This window comes from Ostrinia nubilalis, chromosome 23 (genome assembly GCF_963855985.1).
Source record: "Ostrinia nubilalis chromosome 23, ilOstNubi1.1, whole genome shotgun sequence".
In the NCBI taxonomy this organism is placed as follows: Eukaryota; Metazoa; Arthropoda; class Insecta; order Lepidoptera; family Crambidae; genus Ostrinia; species Ostrinia nubilalis.
The window spans coordinates 6,398,414-6,416,128 of NC_087110.1; the positions used below are offsets into that span (position 1 = coordinate 6,398,414).

At 41.3% G+C, this 17,715-nt stretch overlaps 1 protein-coding gene across 1 annotated transcript in view; it reads right to left on the bottom strand.

Moving 5' to 3' along the window:
- Window positions 1-17,715, bottom strand: part of LOC135083389 (uncharacterized) — a 95,550-nt gene that overhangs the window by 20,514 nt on the left and 57,321 nt on the right. Inside the window, exons 53-65 of the mRNA XM_063978131.1 lie at window positions 15,375-15,707; window positions 14,852-15,017; window positions 13,462-14,392; window positions 12,817-13,012; window positions 12,213-12,346; window positions 11,508-11,749; window positions 10,058-10,260; window positions 8,533-8,686; window positions 7,750-7,904; window positions 7,219-7,326; window positions 4,882-5,006; window positions 1,652-1,846; window positions 251-372 (exon numbers count right to left, since the gene is read on the bottom strand). Coding sequence (XP_063834201.1) covers window positions 251-372; window positions 1,652-1,846; window positions 4,882-5,006; window positions 7,219-7,326; window positions 7,750-7,904; window positions 8,533-8,686; window positions 10,058-10,260; window positions 11,508-11,749; window positions 12,213-12,346; window positions 12,817-13,012; window positions 13,462-14,392; window positions 14,852-15,017; window positions 15,375-15,707 — 3,064 coding nt within the window. The remainder of the gene's footprint in view (window positions 1-250; window positions 373-1,651; window positions 1,847-4,881; window positions 5,007-7,218; window positions 7,327-7,749; window positions 7,905-8,532; window positions 8,687-10,057; window positions 10,261-11,507; window positions 11,750-12,212; window positions 12,347-12,816; window positions 13,013-13,461; window positions 14,393-14,851; window positions 15,018-15,374; window positions 15,708-17,715) is intronic.

Sequence of the window (17,715 nt, forward strand, 5' to 3'; positions counted from 1 at the left end):
GATTATCAGGCCTGAGGAATCATCACTGTAGGCAAAATCCTCCATTTGATTTGATAAATCGGAGAGGGTTGTGCTCCTGTAGTGGAGACTAAATAATAATATAAACTGATGACTTTCCAGACTTTGATTTTCTACATGCAACAAAAAGGTAGCATCTGTACATCTCCTACCTCTATCCTCTATAAAAACATCATAATTATTACGACGCTTTGTGACGGATTTTTTAAAGGTTGGAAAAAAAGCCACTTACCAATATTCAGCGCGTCGAAGTGGTTAGCAATGTCCATGGAGTTGGTGAACAGTATGTTGTTGACGTACAGCGCGCGCGGCGACTGGTATATGCCGCGCCCACCGTAGCCCACCACTGCGTATCTGGAAAAAATAATAAAGGTGTAAACAATGGCAATGCCAGATTTTGTATGGAAGGTGGCGTCTTTTATTTTTCGAGCGGCCATCGACCAAGCTTTGTTTTTTGATTACAAAATAGTGTAATAAACCAAACTTACTATGACATGTATACCTCTAAACTCAGTCTGAACTGAGTTACGAGCGTTAGAAGTTTGATGATTTACATACTAGATTTGCTTTTTGCGCGCAAGTTTTGTAAGAAATTGCAACAAAATATTGCGCTATTTTTTTTATTGCGCTGATTCTACTCCACACTGATGTCTGGAGCCTTTAATGGATGGTATTGTTTATTTACACATACAATGTCACTATTTTGTTGCAATTTCTTACAAAACTTGCGCGCAAAAAGCAAATCTAGTATGTAAATCATCAAACTTCTAATGCTCGTAACTCAGTTCAGACTGAGTTTAGAGGTAAACATGTCATAGTAAGTTTGGTTTATTACACTATTTTGTATCCAAAAAACATGGTTTGGTCGATGGCCGCGCGAAAAAAAAAAGACGCCAATTTCCGGCATTGTCTTTTAAGCATCAACCACACCAACGCGTGCATATCGCCATCGCCGGCGCGATCAAAGGCCAATGACAGGTCGTGTGAACTTTCATAGGTCGTTCGTTCGTTCGATCGGTCGATCGTTGGTGTGGTTGAAGCATTAGCGAAAATATAACGTAAATACCGTTTTTGCGATGCGATAATATGCGTTCCTATTATATCGGAAACTAAAGTAAAAATCGGTATAGTGATCAAACAATGAAGAGTTGATTTAAAAGACCTACCGTATTTACGTTCACCAGGTGGCACCACTGTAGATTAAGGTCGTAAGCTGTAACCTAGTAATCGAAAACCGCCTCTGTGGTCTAGTGGTAAGCCCACCTGCTTCAGACGCAGAGATCCCGGGTTCGATTCCCAGTGGGGGCAGATTTTTCTGTTCAGTTTGGTTGGTGGTAGGGCTTGTTCTACGTCCGCCTGGTTAGCTACCACTATCTTACCTAAGTCTGTCGCCATAACAACAATGTTAACAGCATTGTTCTGTTCCGGTAGTTAGAGGTAAGATAGCCAGTTCCTCTGTGATTGAGGATTCCGGGTGAAGCTCGCTTCCACCTTCGGCCTGATCATCACTTACCATCAGGAGAGATACAAGCCAAGAGCTTCCTCGTTGTAGATAAAAAAGAAGCGCAAATACGATAGCGCTAATTGCTCTATACAATAATAATATGTTATACAGTATTATAGTCTTTATTACCTGTTGTCAGTGATGCCACTTCCCTGCAGCCTGCTGTCGAACGCCTCGATAAACAACTCGATGTTTTTGCGTTTACGCAGATTCTTGTTGCACACTTGCGCTTCGACTATGAACACTATGTCGGTGGAGTTAGGCGGGTTTTGCATTGTATAGAAGGAACCCTCTTCGATGATATCGCCGCTGGGCGTCGTGCACCTGTGGATGGGAACAATACTTTAAAGAGGATGAGAGGTGATGACAAGAGTACATGTTTTTGATAAATAAATCTTTAGAAAAAGCCAAGTAATAGTGTTTATTTTACTACACTTGATTTGTCATTTGGCTACTATAAGATTTCCATTAAAGTAAAAAATCGCCACAAGACAGATTTTTAACATCCAATGGCCATTATTAGTTTTTCTTAGAATATCTTTTGGCCTGGCAAATGCTACTGCAATTTTTTAGAACACAATTAATTTGGCGTTAGGTAATATGCGTCACTAAGAAGCTTTAGTATACTTGGATGATATTGCTATCCCGTCTCAAATAATACAGCATCATAGTGAGCTGGAGAGAGACTCCTACCAGGCCTGGCTCACTCCGCGCGGTACATCCGATAATTACCTACAGCGAAGCGCCCCGCCGGCGGGTATTATATCAGTCGAGAGTCACGCGCGCGCCCGTCAGGACGCTGGCGTGCGTTGTAGTATGATTATAATTCTATGATCGAAGTATTATTTAAAAATGGACATAAAGAGAAAGAAATATTGTGCGGCGTTCGGGTGTTTAACCCTTAACTGGTATCGTGGGGGCCGCGCGGCCCCCACGCATGACGTTTTCTTTGATTTCTAAGAAGCTACGCATCGTGGGCAGCCAAAATTTTTGGTATTCTCATTTCGGCGCTACTCGCGTCTGGTGCAGGCGTTTCAGCACTGTATCATTCACCAGGACGAAGATATGCACGTGTTGGGGTCCGCGCGGCCCCCACAATACCAGTTACGTTAGTTTTTTTTTCATGGCAATTTTTATTTGTTTTTTGTTTTCTTGCAGTATTTATGGCTTATTAGTGATAAAACAATAGAAGATACCTAGAACGAAGTTTTTAATTCCAAATTAGTGATTAGTAGCATGTCAGAAGAATGATATAGTGATAATAAAATTATAGGTCATAGTGAAGACCCAATAACCAATATTCGGTCGATAATGAGGATATTGATTCTGATTTTCAAGTTTTTTCTTCAGAGAGTGAAAATGAAGATGTTGTAGGACCTAGTCAATCCAGCTACTATGAAAAAATAAATACAAGTGGTCTGAAAATCCACCAGCACCTGCTAATGTTTGTCAACATAATATTTATGTTTTTATTTTTATAAAATGCTTATTATTTTTATTAAACATTACATTAAAACTTTATTTATTATTAAGTTCACATTATTATGGATTAATTAAAATAATAATATTTTTTATTTATAACTTTCTAAACGTAGGTTTCATAGATATTTGTAACGTTAAAAAAATATTACGTAAAAAGTTGTTACTATTATGTAATGTCTTGAAGTATATAAGTAAGAAGATTAATTACAATAAAAACTAAATGATTGCATAGAAAAAGCCTGATATACATCATTTATGAGCATTTATTCAAGTATATAGGTAAAACATGCTTGCTAGAAGCAAACATAGTATGGGGGCCGAGCGGCCCCCACGATACCAGTTACGTTTGTCCAATTTACGATACCAGTTAAGGGTTAAATTCGAAAAGAAATCTACCGGATTTATAATTTTTTTTCGCTTCCCAAAGATGCTGAAAGGTATGTTGGCCATGTAGGTAATCAATAATTCTTAGGATAGTATAGGAACCTAATCTACTATGACTACTGCTCAGAATGCGTTCGTTCGTTTCAGCCAAATGACGTCCACTGCTGGACAAAGGCCTCTCCCAAGGTTTTCCATAATGAATGCATACTTACCTACATACGTACCTCATTACAAATAAGTAGATTAATTATTTTTTCACTAGACAGCAACCCTAACAGCGTAAGAAGAGTTCAGAGGCACGCGATAGAAAGAGACAAAACTTGTAGGTGAATAAAATTGTAGGTACGTAGTGCTGTGCGAGCTGAATTCCACTGTATCGCGTCATAGCAAGACTCGCATTTATTTAAATCGTCTTGCGGAGTAATCCTTCTGTACCTGTACTATTACTTATTCTGTGCTCCTACGTAAATATATGTAGGATCTTGAGCGAGAAAGTAACTAAAGTTAGTCGTTGCTCTGCGTCAGTGGACAGCAGGCAGTTCGCTTTTTGGACCATATAATATCGATGGGTGCCGGGAATAAAGCCACAATCGACAAAACACAATTTTACAGGAGAAGAGATTTAGTGTCAATTTTGAATAATTCTAAACTACGAGGCGTATCAAAACGATTTGTATATCAAACGATGCGTTATTTTTTCTGGAGTAACATTTAATGTGCTTAAGGTTATAGTGCTTAGAATATACTTTAAAAAAGGTAGAAATACATATTGCCGCTTCATACATTGAAAGTCGGTTCCGTAAGAGTCCATTGTGGTTTTATTCCGGTAAAAAGTGTGCAATTAATCAAACAGCAATAGTGTATTGCAGCCTCAGGCGCTGATCTGAAGGATACAGTAATAGCCGTTTGCTTGTAGAAGATTTAAATAAAAGTTTTAACATTGTATATGGCACGATTATTCCGGTCAACAAATTTTAAATGATGAATGGGAATAACGATTCAATATCCATAGTGCTTTTGGTAAATCAGGCAGTTTCAAAGATAAAATTCTGAAAAAAATTCAAAAGGTCCCGCAGTGGGGACCCGCAGTTTACTAAAATCACTTAATCGGAAAACTGCTGCTATGGCTATTGCGGCTTTATTCCAGGCACCCATCGATATGTAAAATAAAGATTCTACACTAAAATTATAAAAAGGGAAGATTTTATTGTTTGTTTGAATTGAATAGGCTTCGAAACTACTAAACCGATTTGAAAAATTCTTTCAAAAAGTTAGTCAAAAAACTTCGATAGTATACTGTTTTTTGCACGGCCTTTTTCGCAATTGACATTTCATGTCAGACACTAATTGACCGAATTTCGCCGAGCCAGCTATTGTCAAATAGGACACGTTCCGAAATATTAATATAGCGATTTTATAGATAAGTTGACACAACTTTTTGCTGACGGTACGAAGTTCGCCGGTCAGCTATAAACTAAAGGCTGTGTACTCACTGAACGCAGTGGTCGGGGATGTGCGTAGGCACGTGTTGCTGCTCGCACAGCTGTAGGTAAGCGCTGGCGAGCGCGCACGCGTCGACGCCACTCGCACATTCCTGGTAGAACGGCGCGGCGCTGATCTGAGGAGAATAAGATACCACTTGAGCGATGGTGCTGACACCATACGAAAATCTTAACTGACCAGTTTCCTTAGATTTATATTTAGAAAAAATCTCAAATCAAAACTTTTTTATTTTATTTTATTTGTTTTTTTTTATTACAGTTGTCATTTTGCTATTATGTGAAAAGGTTCGTATGATCAACGCTTCTGGTTTTTATCAGCTCCAAATCTACCTTCTTGGCGGGGAAATATTTTATTTAATTTTCAGAATTTCGTATTTAGTTCGCATCTATTTATTTAACACCTATTGTATATTTTACACACAATGTACCTTGATCACTTGCAAATTATAGGATTCATTTTGTTTGCTTACAAGGCTTTAAGTTTTATAATATGCAGTAAAACACAACTTCAAAGATTTTTAAGAAGTCACAATTGAATCAAAGTGCTTACATCTTTACTAAAACTAATTCACCAAATTATCATAACCTCAGAAGATTAAAGACCACTTACCAAGGGTAGGTGAGGTAAAGGAGATTTTCACAATAGGTGTCGTTTCCTCTATGTCACATGAAGAGTAGATGAGGCTCAGAGTGGCTTTACTCACCCTTGTGCGAGTGAGACGGAAGATATAAGTACACTTACCACAGAGAAGCAAGGGTGCAGCGGCGATACTTTATTCTGGAAGAACTTCTCACACTGCGTATCATTTCCTCTCTCAGATACATGAGGAGTTGATGAGGCTACAGCGGGCTTCATGCCCGTATTCACAAACATTACTATGAGGTCTCACAGTGCGCGTAGACGCACAGGGTGACACATGAACCAATCACAGAGCTCTATTCAAAGCTGTGCGTTCGATTTGCTGCTACACTTAAGCAAGCATCGTTTGTGAATACGGGCGTCAGTCTACAGCCTTGTGCGAGCGAGACGGAATATTTAAGAAACTTACCAATGAGAAATAAGAATTTAGCGGCTTGACTTTATTCTGTGACTGAAGTGACTGTCTTCTGCCTCTAGTCTTGTGCGAGTGAGATAGAAGATATAAGACACTTACCACAGAGAAGCAAGGGTGCAGCGGCGACACTTTATTCTGAAAGAACTTCTCGCACTGCGTATCGTTTCCTCTCTCAGATACATGAGGAGTGGATGAGACAACAGCAGGCTTCAGTTTCCAGCCTTGTGCGAGCGAGACGGAAGATATAAGTACACTTACCACAGAGAAACAAGCATGTGACTTTATTCTGTGACTGAAGCGACTGTCTTCTGTCTCTAGTCTTGTGCGAGTGAGACGGAAGATTTAAGAAACTTACCACTGAGAAACAAGGATGTAGCCGCTTGACTTTATACTGTTACTGAAGTGACTGTCTTCTGCCTCTAGTCTAGTGCGAGTGAGATGGAAGATTTAAGAAACTTACCACTGCGAAACAAGGATGTAGCGGCTTGACTTTATTCTGTTACTGAAGTGACTGTCCTGTGCGAGCGAGACGGAAGAGTTGAGACACTTACCACAGAGAAGCAAGGGTGCAGCGGCGACACTTTATTCTGGAAGAACTTCTCGCATTGCGTATCATTTCCTCTCTCAGATACATGAGGAGTGGATGAGACAACAGCAGGCTTCAGCCTCCAGCCTTGTGCGAGCGAGACGGAAGATATAAGTACACTTACCACAGAGAAACAAGCATGTGACTTTATTCTGTGACTGAAGCGACTGTCTTCTGTCTCTAGTCTTGTGCGAGTGAGACGGAAGATTTAAGAAACTTACCACTGAGAAGCAAAGATGTAGCGGCTTGACTTTATACTGTGACTGAAGTGACTGTCTTCTGCCTCTAGTCTAGTGAGAGTGAGATAGAAGATATAAGACACTTACCACAGAGAAGCAAGGGTGCAGTGGCGACACTTTATTCTGGAAGAACTTCTCACACTGCGTATCATTCCCTCTCTCATTCACATGAGGAGTGGATGAGACAACAGCAGGCTTCAGTCTCCAGCCTTGTGCGAGCGAGACGGAGGATATAAGTACACTTACCACAGAGAAACAAGCATGTGACTTTATTCTGTGACTGAAGCGACTGTCTTCTGTCTCTAGTCTTGTGCGAGTGAGACGGAAGATTTAAGAAACTTACCACAGAGAAACAAGGATGTAGCCGCTTGAATTTATACTGTGACTGAAGTGACTGTCTTCTGCTTCTAGTCTTGTGCGAGCGAGACGGAAGATATAAGACACTTACCACAGAGAAGCAAGGGTGCAGTGGCGACACTTTATTCTGGAAGAACTTCTCACACTGCGTATCATTTCCTCTCTCAGATACATGAGGAGTTGATGAGGCTACAGCGGGCTTCATGCCCGTATTCACAAACATTACTATGAGGTCTCACAGTGCGCGTGGACGCATCTGGTGACACATGAACTAATCACAGAGCTCTATTCAAAGCTGTGCGTTCGATTTGCTGCTACACTTAAGCAAGCATTTAAGAAACTTACCACTGAGAAACTAGGATGTAGCGGCTTGACTTTATACTGTGACTGAAGTTACTGTCTTCTGCCTCTAGTCTTGTGCGAGTGAGATGGAAGATTTAAGAAACTTACCACTGCGAAACAAGGATGTAGCGGCTTGACTTTATTCTGTTACTGAAGTGACTGTCCTGTGCGAGCGAGACGGAAGAGTTGAGACACTTACCACAGAGAAGCAAGGGTGCAGCGGCGACACTTTATTCTGGAAGAACTTCTCGCATTGCGTATCATTTCCTCTCTCAGATACATGAGGAGTGGATGACACAACAGCAGGCTTCAGCCTCCAGCCTTGTGCGAGCGAGACGGAAGAGTTGGTGTAGGTGCCGTTAGGCAGCTGGAGTTCGTCGTACTGTTCATTGTTGTACGTGCCTAGGAGGCCGCCTAGACTTGCGTAGTACCAGCCTGGATTGAAAAAAGATGGGCATGTTATTTATCAGCAATTTTTAAAAACGAACATGTTAAAAAGTTTAGAGAATTACAGATTTTAATTGTTCAGCTCGGAAGTTTTACTAGCGAAAAATACAACAGCAACGCGACTACAACTAGTTAGTAGTTCAAAATTTTACAAGGTGTGAGGTGAGCGTAATTAAAATGACACCTTAAACGCGGTCCTAGGACTTCAAACTTAGTCATAGGACCCCCTCCCCCCCTTAACACTTTTCGCGAAAGTGAACTGCTATAACAGTCATAACAATTAAACTTCTATTGTGTCTGGGTTACTGTCCGGGAAAGTGTAAAGAGATTTTTAAAAAATCTGACGTCCATAAGTGTCAAAATATTGGTCAAAACTGAATAAATATTTTTGGTTTTGCTTTTTAACTATGTCCACCTTGTGGGTGGACGTCCTTACGTGACGGATGAATACTATGTGCCCTGCCCATTGCCACTTCAGCTTGCTAATTGCAGAAAGGCGTTGGGCGCAAGCCGCTACCAACCGGGCAACATGGAAAGCATTGGGGCCATCATGAAGGCCTAAGTTCAGCAGTGGACGTCCTATGGCTGAGATGATGATGATGATTTTTAACTATACCTGTGACCTGCAGCTTGCAGGTATGGAAGCGGAAGTTGCAGTGTATGTTCAGTCCGTTGGTGCCGGCCATCTTCAGCTCGTCGCCTTGGCGGTCGATCACGAAGTCGTCTACTAAAGCCGGCAGGTTCAGTACTGACCCGGCGATTGATACTTGCTGTAAAACATTTAGGTGTGGATTAAAAAATAAGTTGCTGTAGGCATAGACAGGCATAGCGCTAAGTTGGTTCCTTCAGCAGTGGTTCGGTGCGGTGACAAATGATGTAACTAACGTTTTGATGTAATAAAAATTCCTCTAACACCGCTCCACCACTTCAGGAACTGAGTAAGTTATGCTCTGGTTGTAGTATTTTCATGATTTATATTTTTCATTATTGCCGAGTTTCAGACATCAAAGTACATCTCTCAGAGACAGAAAAGGGGAAGAGTTGCCAGCATTGTGAACAGTCTACGACCAATTACTATTTACATCTCCTTTATTGACACTGAATCTATCTATTTGTGAATTTCTCGAGCGAATAGTATATAGCTAGTCATTTTTTTTGTCGGTGATGGGACAAATGCCTCAGTCTGACACCAGACTTGTAACATAAGCTGTTATTAACTACGCAATAGAAGAAGAAGTACATATAATAGACCTAACACTAAAACAAAAAGCATAATTAATGACTGTGAGTCAGTGACTGTGTGTGCTCACTAGTTTTTATTGCCGATCTTCTGTACACCATATTCAAATAATAGAATAGAATAGAAAAGGTTTATTGACACAGTAAAAAAAGACACAATACAAAAAAAAAACAAACACCGTCTAAAAATAATGTAACCGTAAATTATAATTAGTGAAAGTTCGATGTCTCTCCAAGGGGCGCGCAACGCAGGGTTGTGTGTATAATTCGATTACAGTACGCATCAAGAATAAAAAAAAAACAAATAACTTATCAAAACAACACAAGAGAAGAAAAAAAATGAAAAACAAGACAAGAAACAACAATAACCTCGAAAATCGAATTATCGATTTATCGCACAGATGATATCGTAAGTTTCGTAATAAATTAAAATTAATCGGCTTGACAACTCCAGTGTGTACTAATTATTTATTTAAAATTGACTGAATATTCCAAAGAAAGACATACCAAAGTTTTAAAGTTAAATACAGTAGAATCTCGATTATCCGGATATCCGATTATCCGGACTCATTCTTCACGGTTTCTAATTACAGATTTAGGTTCTGGTCCCATAAAAACGGAAGGTCCGCCACCGTAACACGGTACGGACGTCGTCTTAGTTCATTGTTAAAAGAAATGGATTCATCCAATGGTGTAAAATTTTGATGAAAATGATGTTTTGGAAACCCTTTCTATTGAAGAATGTTCATAATTGTTTGATTTTACTTTGAAATCGATTATCCGGATTTTCGATTATCCCGAACACCCCTGGTTTTAATTGATCCGGATAATCGGGATTCTACTGTAATTCTAAATACTGTTCATCGATAAAGATCGCATTACAGCAACTTGCCAACACTCACCTCCTTATACAAATGCACTTGCACCGGAGCTCTCCTCGCCAACACTAGCAGGTTATATCGTCCCTCATCATCACTTGTCATCAGCACGCTGAACTTGTTCTGGCGATAGTCCTTACTGAGCAGGAAGGTGCCGGGTTCGGTGATCGTGATGACGCGTTTGTCGAACGTCACTAGCGTGCCTTGCCCGGTCATCATGGCCATACCTGGGTGAATAGGGATATTGAATACATGTGGTAACTGACATTGACAAGTGTGAGTCCATCAGGGTAGAATAGGACCTCCCATTTTTCCTGTGAATGTCGTAAGAGGCGACTGAGGGACAAATATGCGGCTTCCCCAACTGGATTCTGGGCTAAATGCTCTATTGGCCTCTGGTAAATGCCGTGCTTCTGTAATGGAGACTAAATGATGATAATGATAAAAAAAATCTAAAATTTATACAGTACTTAGGCCCTTCAAACCTTAGGTTCTTCATTAAGGCCCTTAGCATCAAAAACGAAACAAGTGTATCCCATAAATGATTTCGTCGCCCATTAATATTCCGCCATAATCTACCGGAGTGCCGGAATCCCACGCCTAAGTTAGCTAGTAGCAGTATACTTAGAAATAGGTACACCCGGCTGCGGGCAGCACAGGACTATCTTTGTGAAAAAGCTTTGGGGGAGGCCTTTGATCAGTATTTTTTACTCGAGACAACAAATTAAACTAGTCCGTTTTTTTTCAATACGTTCTTTACAGAAGAGTATAGATTAGTTAGAGCATTTGTATGTAATGTAACGTTCTTAGAGGTAAAATGTACGACGTTTGGTTTGTTTGATGACATTGACACTGACACTAAAAAAATTCGTAGAGCTGCTCGTCGTTCTGTTACAAGTAAACCCTTACAATAAACAGGACTTACCAGCAAACGGCGGCAGTACATTATCCAAGTCCAGATACGGGCGTATCTCGTAGTAATACGACCACATGCTTCTATTGGTGTTGAGCCAGTCGTCTATAAACTCCCTGACCGCGCGGTACTCGGCTATTTCACTAAAGTCCGGAGTTCGCTTGTGGCTATCTATAGGAATGCGACTCTACGATCCGAGCCAAATGGAGGATTTGAACTATACTATACTCCACTCGTTGAGTAAGAGAGGCTTGATGTTTGCTTATTTATCCCTCAATCACCCCGTACGACAATCCTGTTCTACTCTGCCAGAACCATAGGGCAAGTAGACAAGAACAAAAAGTCACAATACGCGCTCTAGAATGTATACAGCGAGATTACTCCGAAAAACGTTATCCAAAGTTTCGAATGTTGCCATCCCTCTCACACAAAGCGAGAAACCAGCATAAGCGACAATGACACACATATCCGAAACTACGTAAACGGCGTTTTGGAGTAGCCCTGACTCACCAGCAAACGGAAAATTTTCACAAAATGCCCTTTACAATAAACATGACTTACCAGCAAACGGCGGCAGTACATTATCCAAGTCCAAATACGGGCGTATCTCGTAGTAATACGACCACATGCTTCTATTGGTGTTGAGCCAGTCGTCTATAAACTCCCTGACCGCGCGGTACTCGGCTATTTCACTGAAGTCCGGGGTCCGGTTGAAGGCATGCCACGACATGGGAAGCTTTTGCTCGAGGAGTATTGTGCCTTCGCGAGGGTCGAAGATGAAGTTGGTTTTTGGGGTGCGGTGGCTGGAAAAGAGTCTATAGTTAGGCGAGACATAATGTTTTATCTTTGTAGTGTATCTAATGGATAACTCCTAGCGCCATTTAGCTTCATGTATGTGCATATTATGGTTTAAAATTTAATTAAGTTTTATCGTTTAAAACTGTAACTTGTTTTGTGAGCCATAAATAAATAAATAAACAATTAGTCTGTTACCGAAAATTAAACGAGTTTCATTACAGACATCAATCGATTGCGACAGCGTGGCACCGCTACAATAGCAGATTATAACACTCTTTTTATTTCGAAAACTGCGTGGATTACGATTAAAAGTGATTTTGATGTATTATCTACATTGTAAAATTAATCGAAATCCGTCCAGCCGTTTTTGCGAGAAGTAAGGTACACACATTCCTCCATCCCAAAAATCTTCACGTGTATACAGCTACATTATTCCATATTGTTTGTATAATTATTGTGTATACTCACAGTTCTTCATACTGCAGCGCTGTCTTGGCCAAGTCGGTGACCTTTTCATAGATGATTTCTCCAACTCGGTCCAATGCTTCTCCGATCAGGAAGTAGTCGTACCACCACTTCAGACGCACGTACGCCTCTGTGTACTGAAATAATACAAAAATATTATAGTCAAGCTGATGCAAAAGTAAGGCTATGTCATTGTATAGTTTCTATAGGGCTAGTGTGCTTCTAGAAATGTATACAGCTTGGTTATATCACCCCTCTCATACTGCTCCACTACGGAAGGAGGCTACTCGAAAAAGTTTGCGCTATCTTAAAGCGCTATACTCGTAACCAGTTTGTCCTTCAAACACAATTTCTACTAGTTATTAAATTATAGACACAATATCTGTCCTCGGCCTTTACTAGTTACTTTCTTTTCAACCAAAAGGCATCCGATGTTGGACAAAGGCCTTCCCAAGGATTCCTAAAACGACCGGCCCTACGCTGCCCACATCTAGTTGCTTTGCAAGCAATAAAGAAAAAGTGAAGGTCTTCAAAAAAGTTTCCCACTTGTACCTGAATTACGCATAAAGTATGCATAATTATTCAAAACAGAAATGAAGAAATCTACCTTGTCTCTAACGTAGACGACCTGCTTAGTCTTCAGGAAGGTTTCCCACGCGTTCCTGAACTCTGCATAGAGTTGCATGATCTCTTCCTTGAACGGTATATACTTTTCGATCTTGCTCCAAACCACGTTGAATAGAGCCTTGCTGTACTTCTTGACGTTGGTCACTAGGTCGTTGTTCATTAGGTCTTTGTAGATTCTAAGGAAGTAATACAAGTATTTAAATACATAATTATATTGTTAGAAATCAAGAGAGCATTCATCGTCAAATATAAACCGTGATTCCAAAGTTAAAGATGAAGCTAGCGAAAGCTACCTTATCGATCTTTATGTTGATTTTGAGGCACACAAATCGATAAAGAAATACACTAACGTGATTTCATTCAAAGTCTGCTAAGAGGGTGCAAGAAAATTATAACGGTATTTTTGCAGATCATACGATAGGTTTTTGTTTGTCCGCCGCACAATTTTGGCAAAAGTTGCACACGCGTCGACAATAATTTAAGTAATTAATGCAATTCCGGAAGAAATCGGTAAAGAAAATTCATTCGATACGGTTGAATAAGGCAAGCCTCATTTCTGTGTAACAGAAAAATACCAGAAAAGCTTTAAAAACAAACTTCAAATTGAGAAAATCGTTCTACTTACTTGTCCATCTCCTGAGTGAATGTCGACACATAGTTAAAGTACGGCGAATCCGTCAATTCCTGCGTTCTGTTGTAGAAAAAGTCCATCACTCCCTTCCATATCGTCACCACAAACGACTCCACGTAGTATAGCACTTTGAAGAACAACGGCTCTATGGATTTTAGCAGATCGTGCCAGTAATTGTATAACCTTGTTGTCGCATTCACCCACGTCTCCTCCCAATATTCTAGAAATCTCATATGCATATCTCTGACAAAGTTGTCGTACTGCATTATCATGGCTTCAAGTCTATCTGAAACTAGCTCCATCAGATCGGCTTCCAAAGCTTTGTTAACGGATTCCAAGAAGTTAGAATACGCCATTCGTATCGTCTCAGCCACGTAAGTCAAGCTCTGTTTGATAGACTGACTGGTGTTGCCCATCATACCCCACATATCGTTGACTATTCCTGGGAGGCTCTCCAAATGGTTACGTATAGCCATTTCATCTAGCACATAGTAAGTGAATTCTACTATATCTTTGACGTAGAAATCGTTGGCGCTGTAGGACTGATTGAGGAACGTCTGGAATTCGTCTAGGTCATCTTTGATGACGTGCAAATCGTTCAGATCATCTAAGAAGTCTCTGATCCTCGGTTTGGCATCTGACCATATTCTTCTTAGAGCTAAATGAGCTTCCATGGGCATTTCCTTGATGATGACCAGAGTTTCGTTGATTTGGTTGTAGACAGCTTTAAGGGAATATACAGCAGTGGATTTGACTTCTGTGAAGATTTCTGGTCGCCATATCAATGAGCTGGTGAGGAGTCGGGAGTGGTTCAGTCTGATGTAGGAGGCTAGGTCGACTGTGGTGACGTCATCGAAGTCACGCCATGCGTCCAGTTTTGCGGAACGCGTGTCGATGATGCGACCGATTATGTGGTAGGAGATATCTGTAAGGGAAGACGTTGGTTACGTGGGAAAATATGAGTCGAGACGATATGAAATGTTGTACAGAAAAATAGTCGATAAGGTTGAGTTTCGTTTGTATACGTGTCAGAACATTTCTACTGCATAAAGGCACCAACTTACAGTCAGCATGAAATAGTTAGTGACAGCCAAAGTGGCCAAAAAGTTGACAACGCAACCTTATTCCAATTGTTGACGCTGACTGTGCAACTACATAAGATGGCACAGGGCTTATTGAAGTAGTTTTGTATTTCTTAATGGAAATTTATTTTGTTTTCGCCTAATTTTCGGGGTTTTTTACCCGACTGCGCCAGAAGGAGGGTTATTTAAAGTTAATGTTGATGAAATAGGCAATGATCACAATACGATTTTAAAAGGACTAGCATTTTGACAGAACAGTCCTTGCTTGAGACAAGAGTTCTCTCAGTATATTCTTTACTTACCATCAGAGCTGTTGAAGTGTGCCAGAAGCGACATATCCCTCATGGACAGAATAGCAAAGCCTGTGTCGTTGCCAGTTGGCCGGTGCACTGACGTCGTAGCCTTGTAGTCGGGGAACGTAAGGTCCCACGTGCCGTTTACTTTGTAGTAGTAAGTTTCGTTGGCACGCTGAAAGTAAATACGGTTTTGAAATTATATTGCTGATATCGTGAGCGTATCGTTGATCGTGATTTTGATCTAATTATGGAAAACACAATGTTTGTAAATGACAGTAAAAATGCTTAATGCACCACTAAGGTATGCCATATTGTCAGACACTACAAAAACAGGTCTCTGGCAAAGATTCTGGCAGGCAAAGTCACTGCCAAGCTGCAATCTTTATTTGTTGGACTAAGTATGTCATAGTGTCTGTCTCACCATGAATACCCACGAGCAAATATAAATGCAAACTTTTTTGTAGGAATTTAAACCTCATAACATCAAAATAAAATGCATTTTGTATGATCATACATATTAGTCACTCACCTCCCAATGTATAGCACTCTTATTCATATCAATCAGCATCTTAGTATGCCTTAGTTTCTCATAAAATAGCGACTTCTGGAACCTATAGTAGTTGTTAAAATAGTACCATCTGCTATGAATGTTAATATCTGACTTCATATCTAGATCCAAATTAGTCGAAGGGTGGGTGCATTTGAGAGCGAATCTGTAGTCTCTGATTGGCCCATTAGAGTTGTCAGTTAGTATGGACCGTAGTTTCAAGTACTCGTTTTCGTAGTCCGAGTACTGTAGTTCTAGGGATATGTTCGACATTATTTCTGGTGTGCTGAGGTACTTGGCTTTTAGGTTGACGTCCTGGAAAAAGAGATTGACTTTAATAGCTGAAGATATTGAGGAATCTTTTGGTTTTGACTTAAATAAATCTTATGGGTTTTATGAAGTAATTCTGTGTCAAATCAGGTGGGTTTTTATCTAGTCAGCAACTTTTATATGTTTCAGAGCAATTGCGAAAAAATCGTGTTCGTACTCCTGCAGTGGAGACTTAGTGATCTGATGATATTGATGATGTATTTTGTCACTATGAATCACTTTGTAGGAAATACAAAGGGCGTGCATTCTAAGTTGAGCTTCGGCAATATGGCGTTGATCTTGAGATTGATGTGTCCACTTACGAAGACTACTTCTTAGTAAAGCAGACAGTTACGTTTCCTTTGATGACAGTTACGATCATAGTGACGTCAGTCTCGTACTCAGCGTCTATCCATGGGTCGCTAGCTGTGACGTATTAGGAAACAAAAGCCTACCTTCCTAAATGAAGGATGCGACAGACTAAGATCGACGTCATGCAGGTTCCCTTCAGCGACCGGCGGGTTCTCCCATTTCCCCTTAGCTCGGCGGTCTTGTTTTCTTTAGTGACGTCAGTCTCGTATTCAGTGTCTATCTATAGCTCGCTAGTTGTGACGTATTTGGAAACAAAAGCCTACCTTTCTAAATGAAGGATGCGACAGACTAAGGTCGACGTCATGCAGGTTCCCTTCAGCGACCGGCGGGTTCTCCCATTTGCCCTTCAGCTCGGCGGTCTTGTTTTCATCGCGGACATTCCAGCTGAGCCGCGCGGAACCGTCCAGCATCGTATCTTGGAGCCTTTATAGAGCTTAGAGAATAGGAAACAGAGTTACTCACGTTTTCTTTGATGCCACGAACGATCTTAGTCACACATAAGTCTTGTTATAAGCTTCTATCTATGGGTGCCAGCTGTGACGTATTAGGAAACAAAAGCCTACCTTTCTGAACGAGGGATGTGACAGACTAAGGTCGACGTCATGCAGGTTCCCTTCAGCGACCGGCGGGTTTTCCCACTTGCCCTTCAGCTCGGCGGTCTCGTTCCTTTAACTACCGCGACGATCTCAGTGACGTCAGCAGTTAGCGTCAATCTATGGGTCGACACTAGCCGTGACGTATTAGGAAACAAAAGCCTACCTTTCTAAAGGAGGGATGCGACAGACTAAGGTCGACGTCATGCAAGTTCCCTTCAGCGACCGGCGGGTTTTCCCACTTGCCCTTGAGCTCGGCGGTCTTGTTCCTTTAACTACCGTGACGATCTGACGTCATTCTTGTATTCAGTGTCTTGGGTTTAAGGGCTAGCAGTGACGTATTAGGAAACAAACCTTTCTAAATGAAGGATGCGACAGACTAGGTCGACATCATGCAGGTTCCCTTCAGCGACCGGCGGCTTCTCCCACTTGCCCTTCAACTCGGCGGTCTTGTTCCTTTAACTACCGCGACGATCTCAGTGACGTCAGCACTCAGCGTCAATCTATGGGTCGACACTAGCCGTGACGTATTAGGAAACAAAAGCCTACCTTCCTATACGACGGGTGCGACAGACTAAGGTCGACGTCATGCAGGTTCCCTTCAGCGACCGGCGGGTTTCCCACTTGCCTTTCAGCTCGGCGGTCTTGTTCCTTTAACTATACCGTGACGATCTGACGTCAGTCTTGTATTCAGTGACTTGGGTCTATGAGCTAGGAGTGACGTATTAGGAAACAAACCTTTCTAAACGAAGGATGCGACAGACTAAGGTCGACATCATGCAGGTTCCCTTCAGCGACCGGCGGGTTCTCCCACTTGCCCTTCAACTCGGCGGTCTTGTTCCTTTAACTACCGCGACAATATGACGTTAGGTCTATGGGCTAGCTGTGACGTATTAGGAAACAAAAGCCTACCTTTCTAAATGACGGATGTGACAAAGAGAGGTCGACGTCATGCAGGTTCCCTTCAGCGACCGGCGGGTTTTCCCACTTGCCCTTGAGCTCGGCGGTCTTGTTCCTTTAACTACCGCGACATTATGACGTTAGGTCTA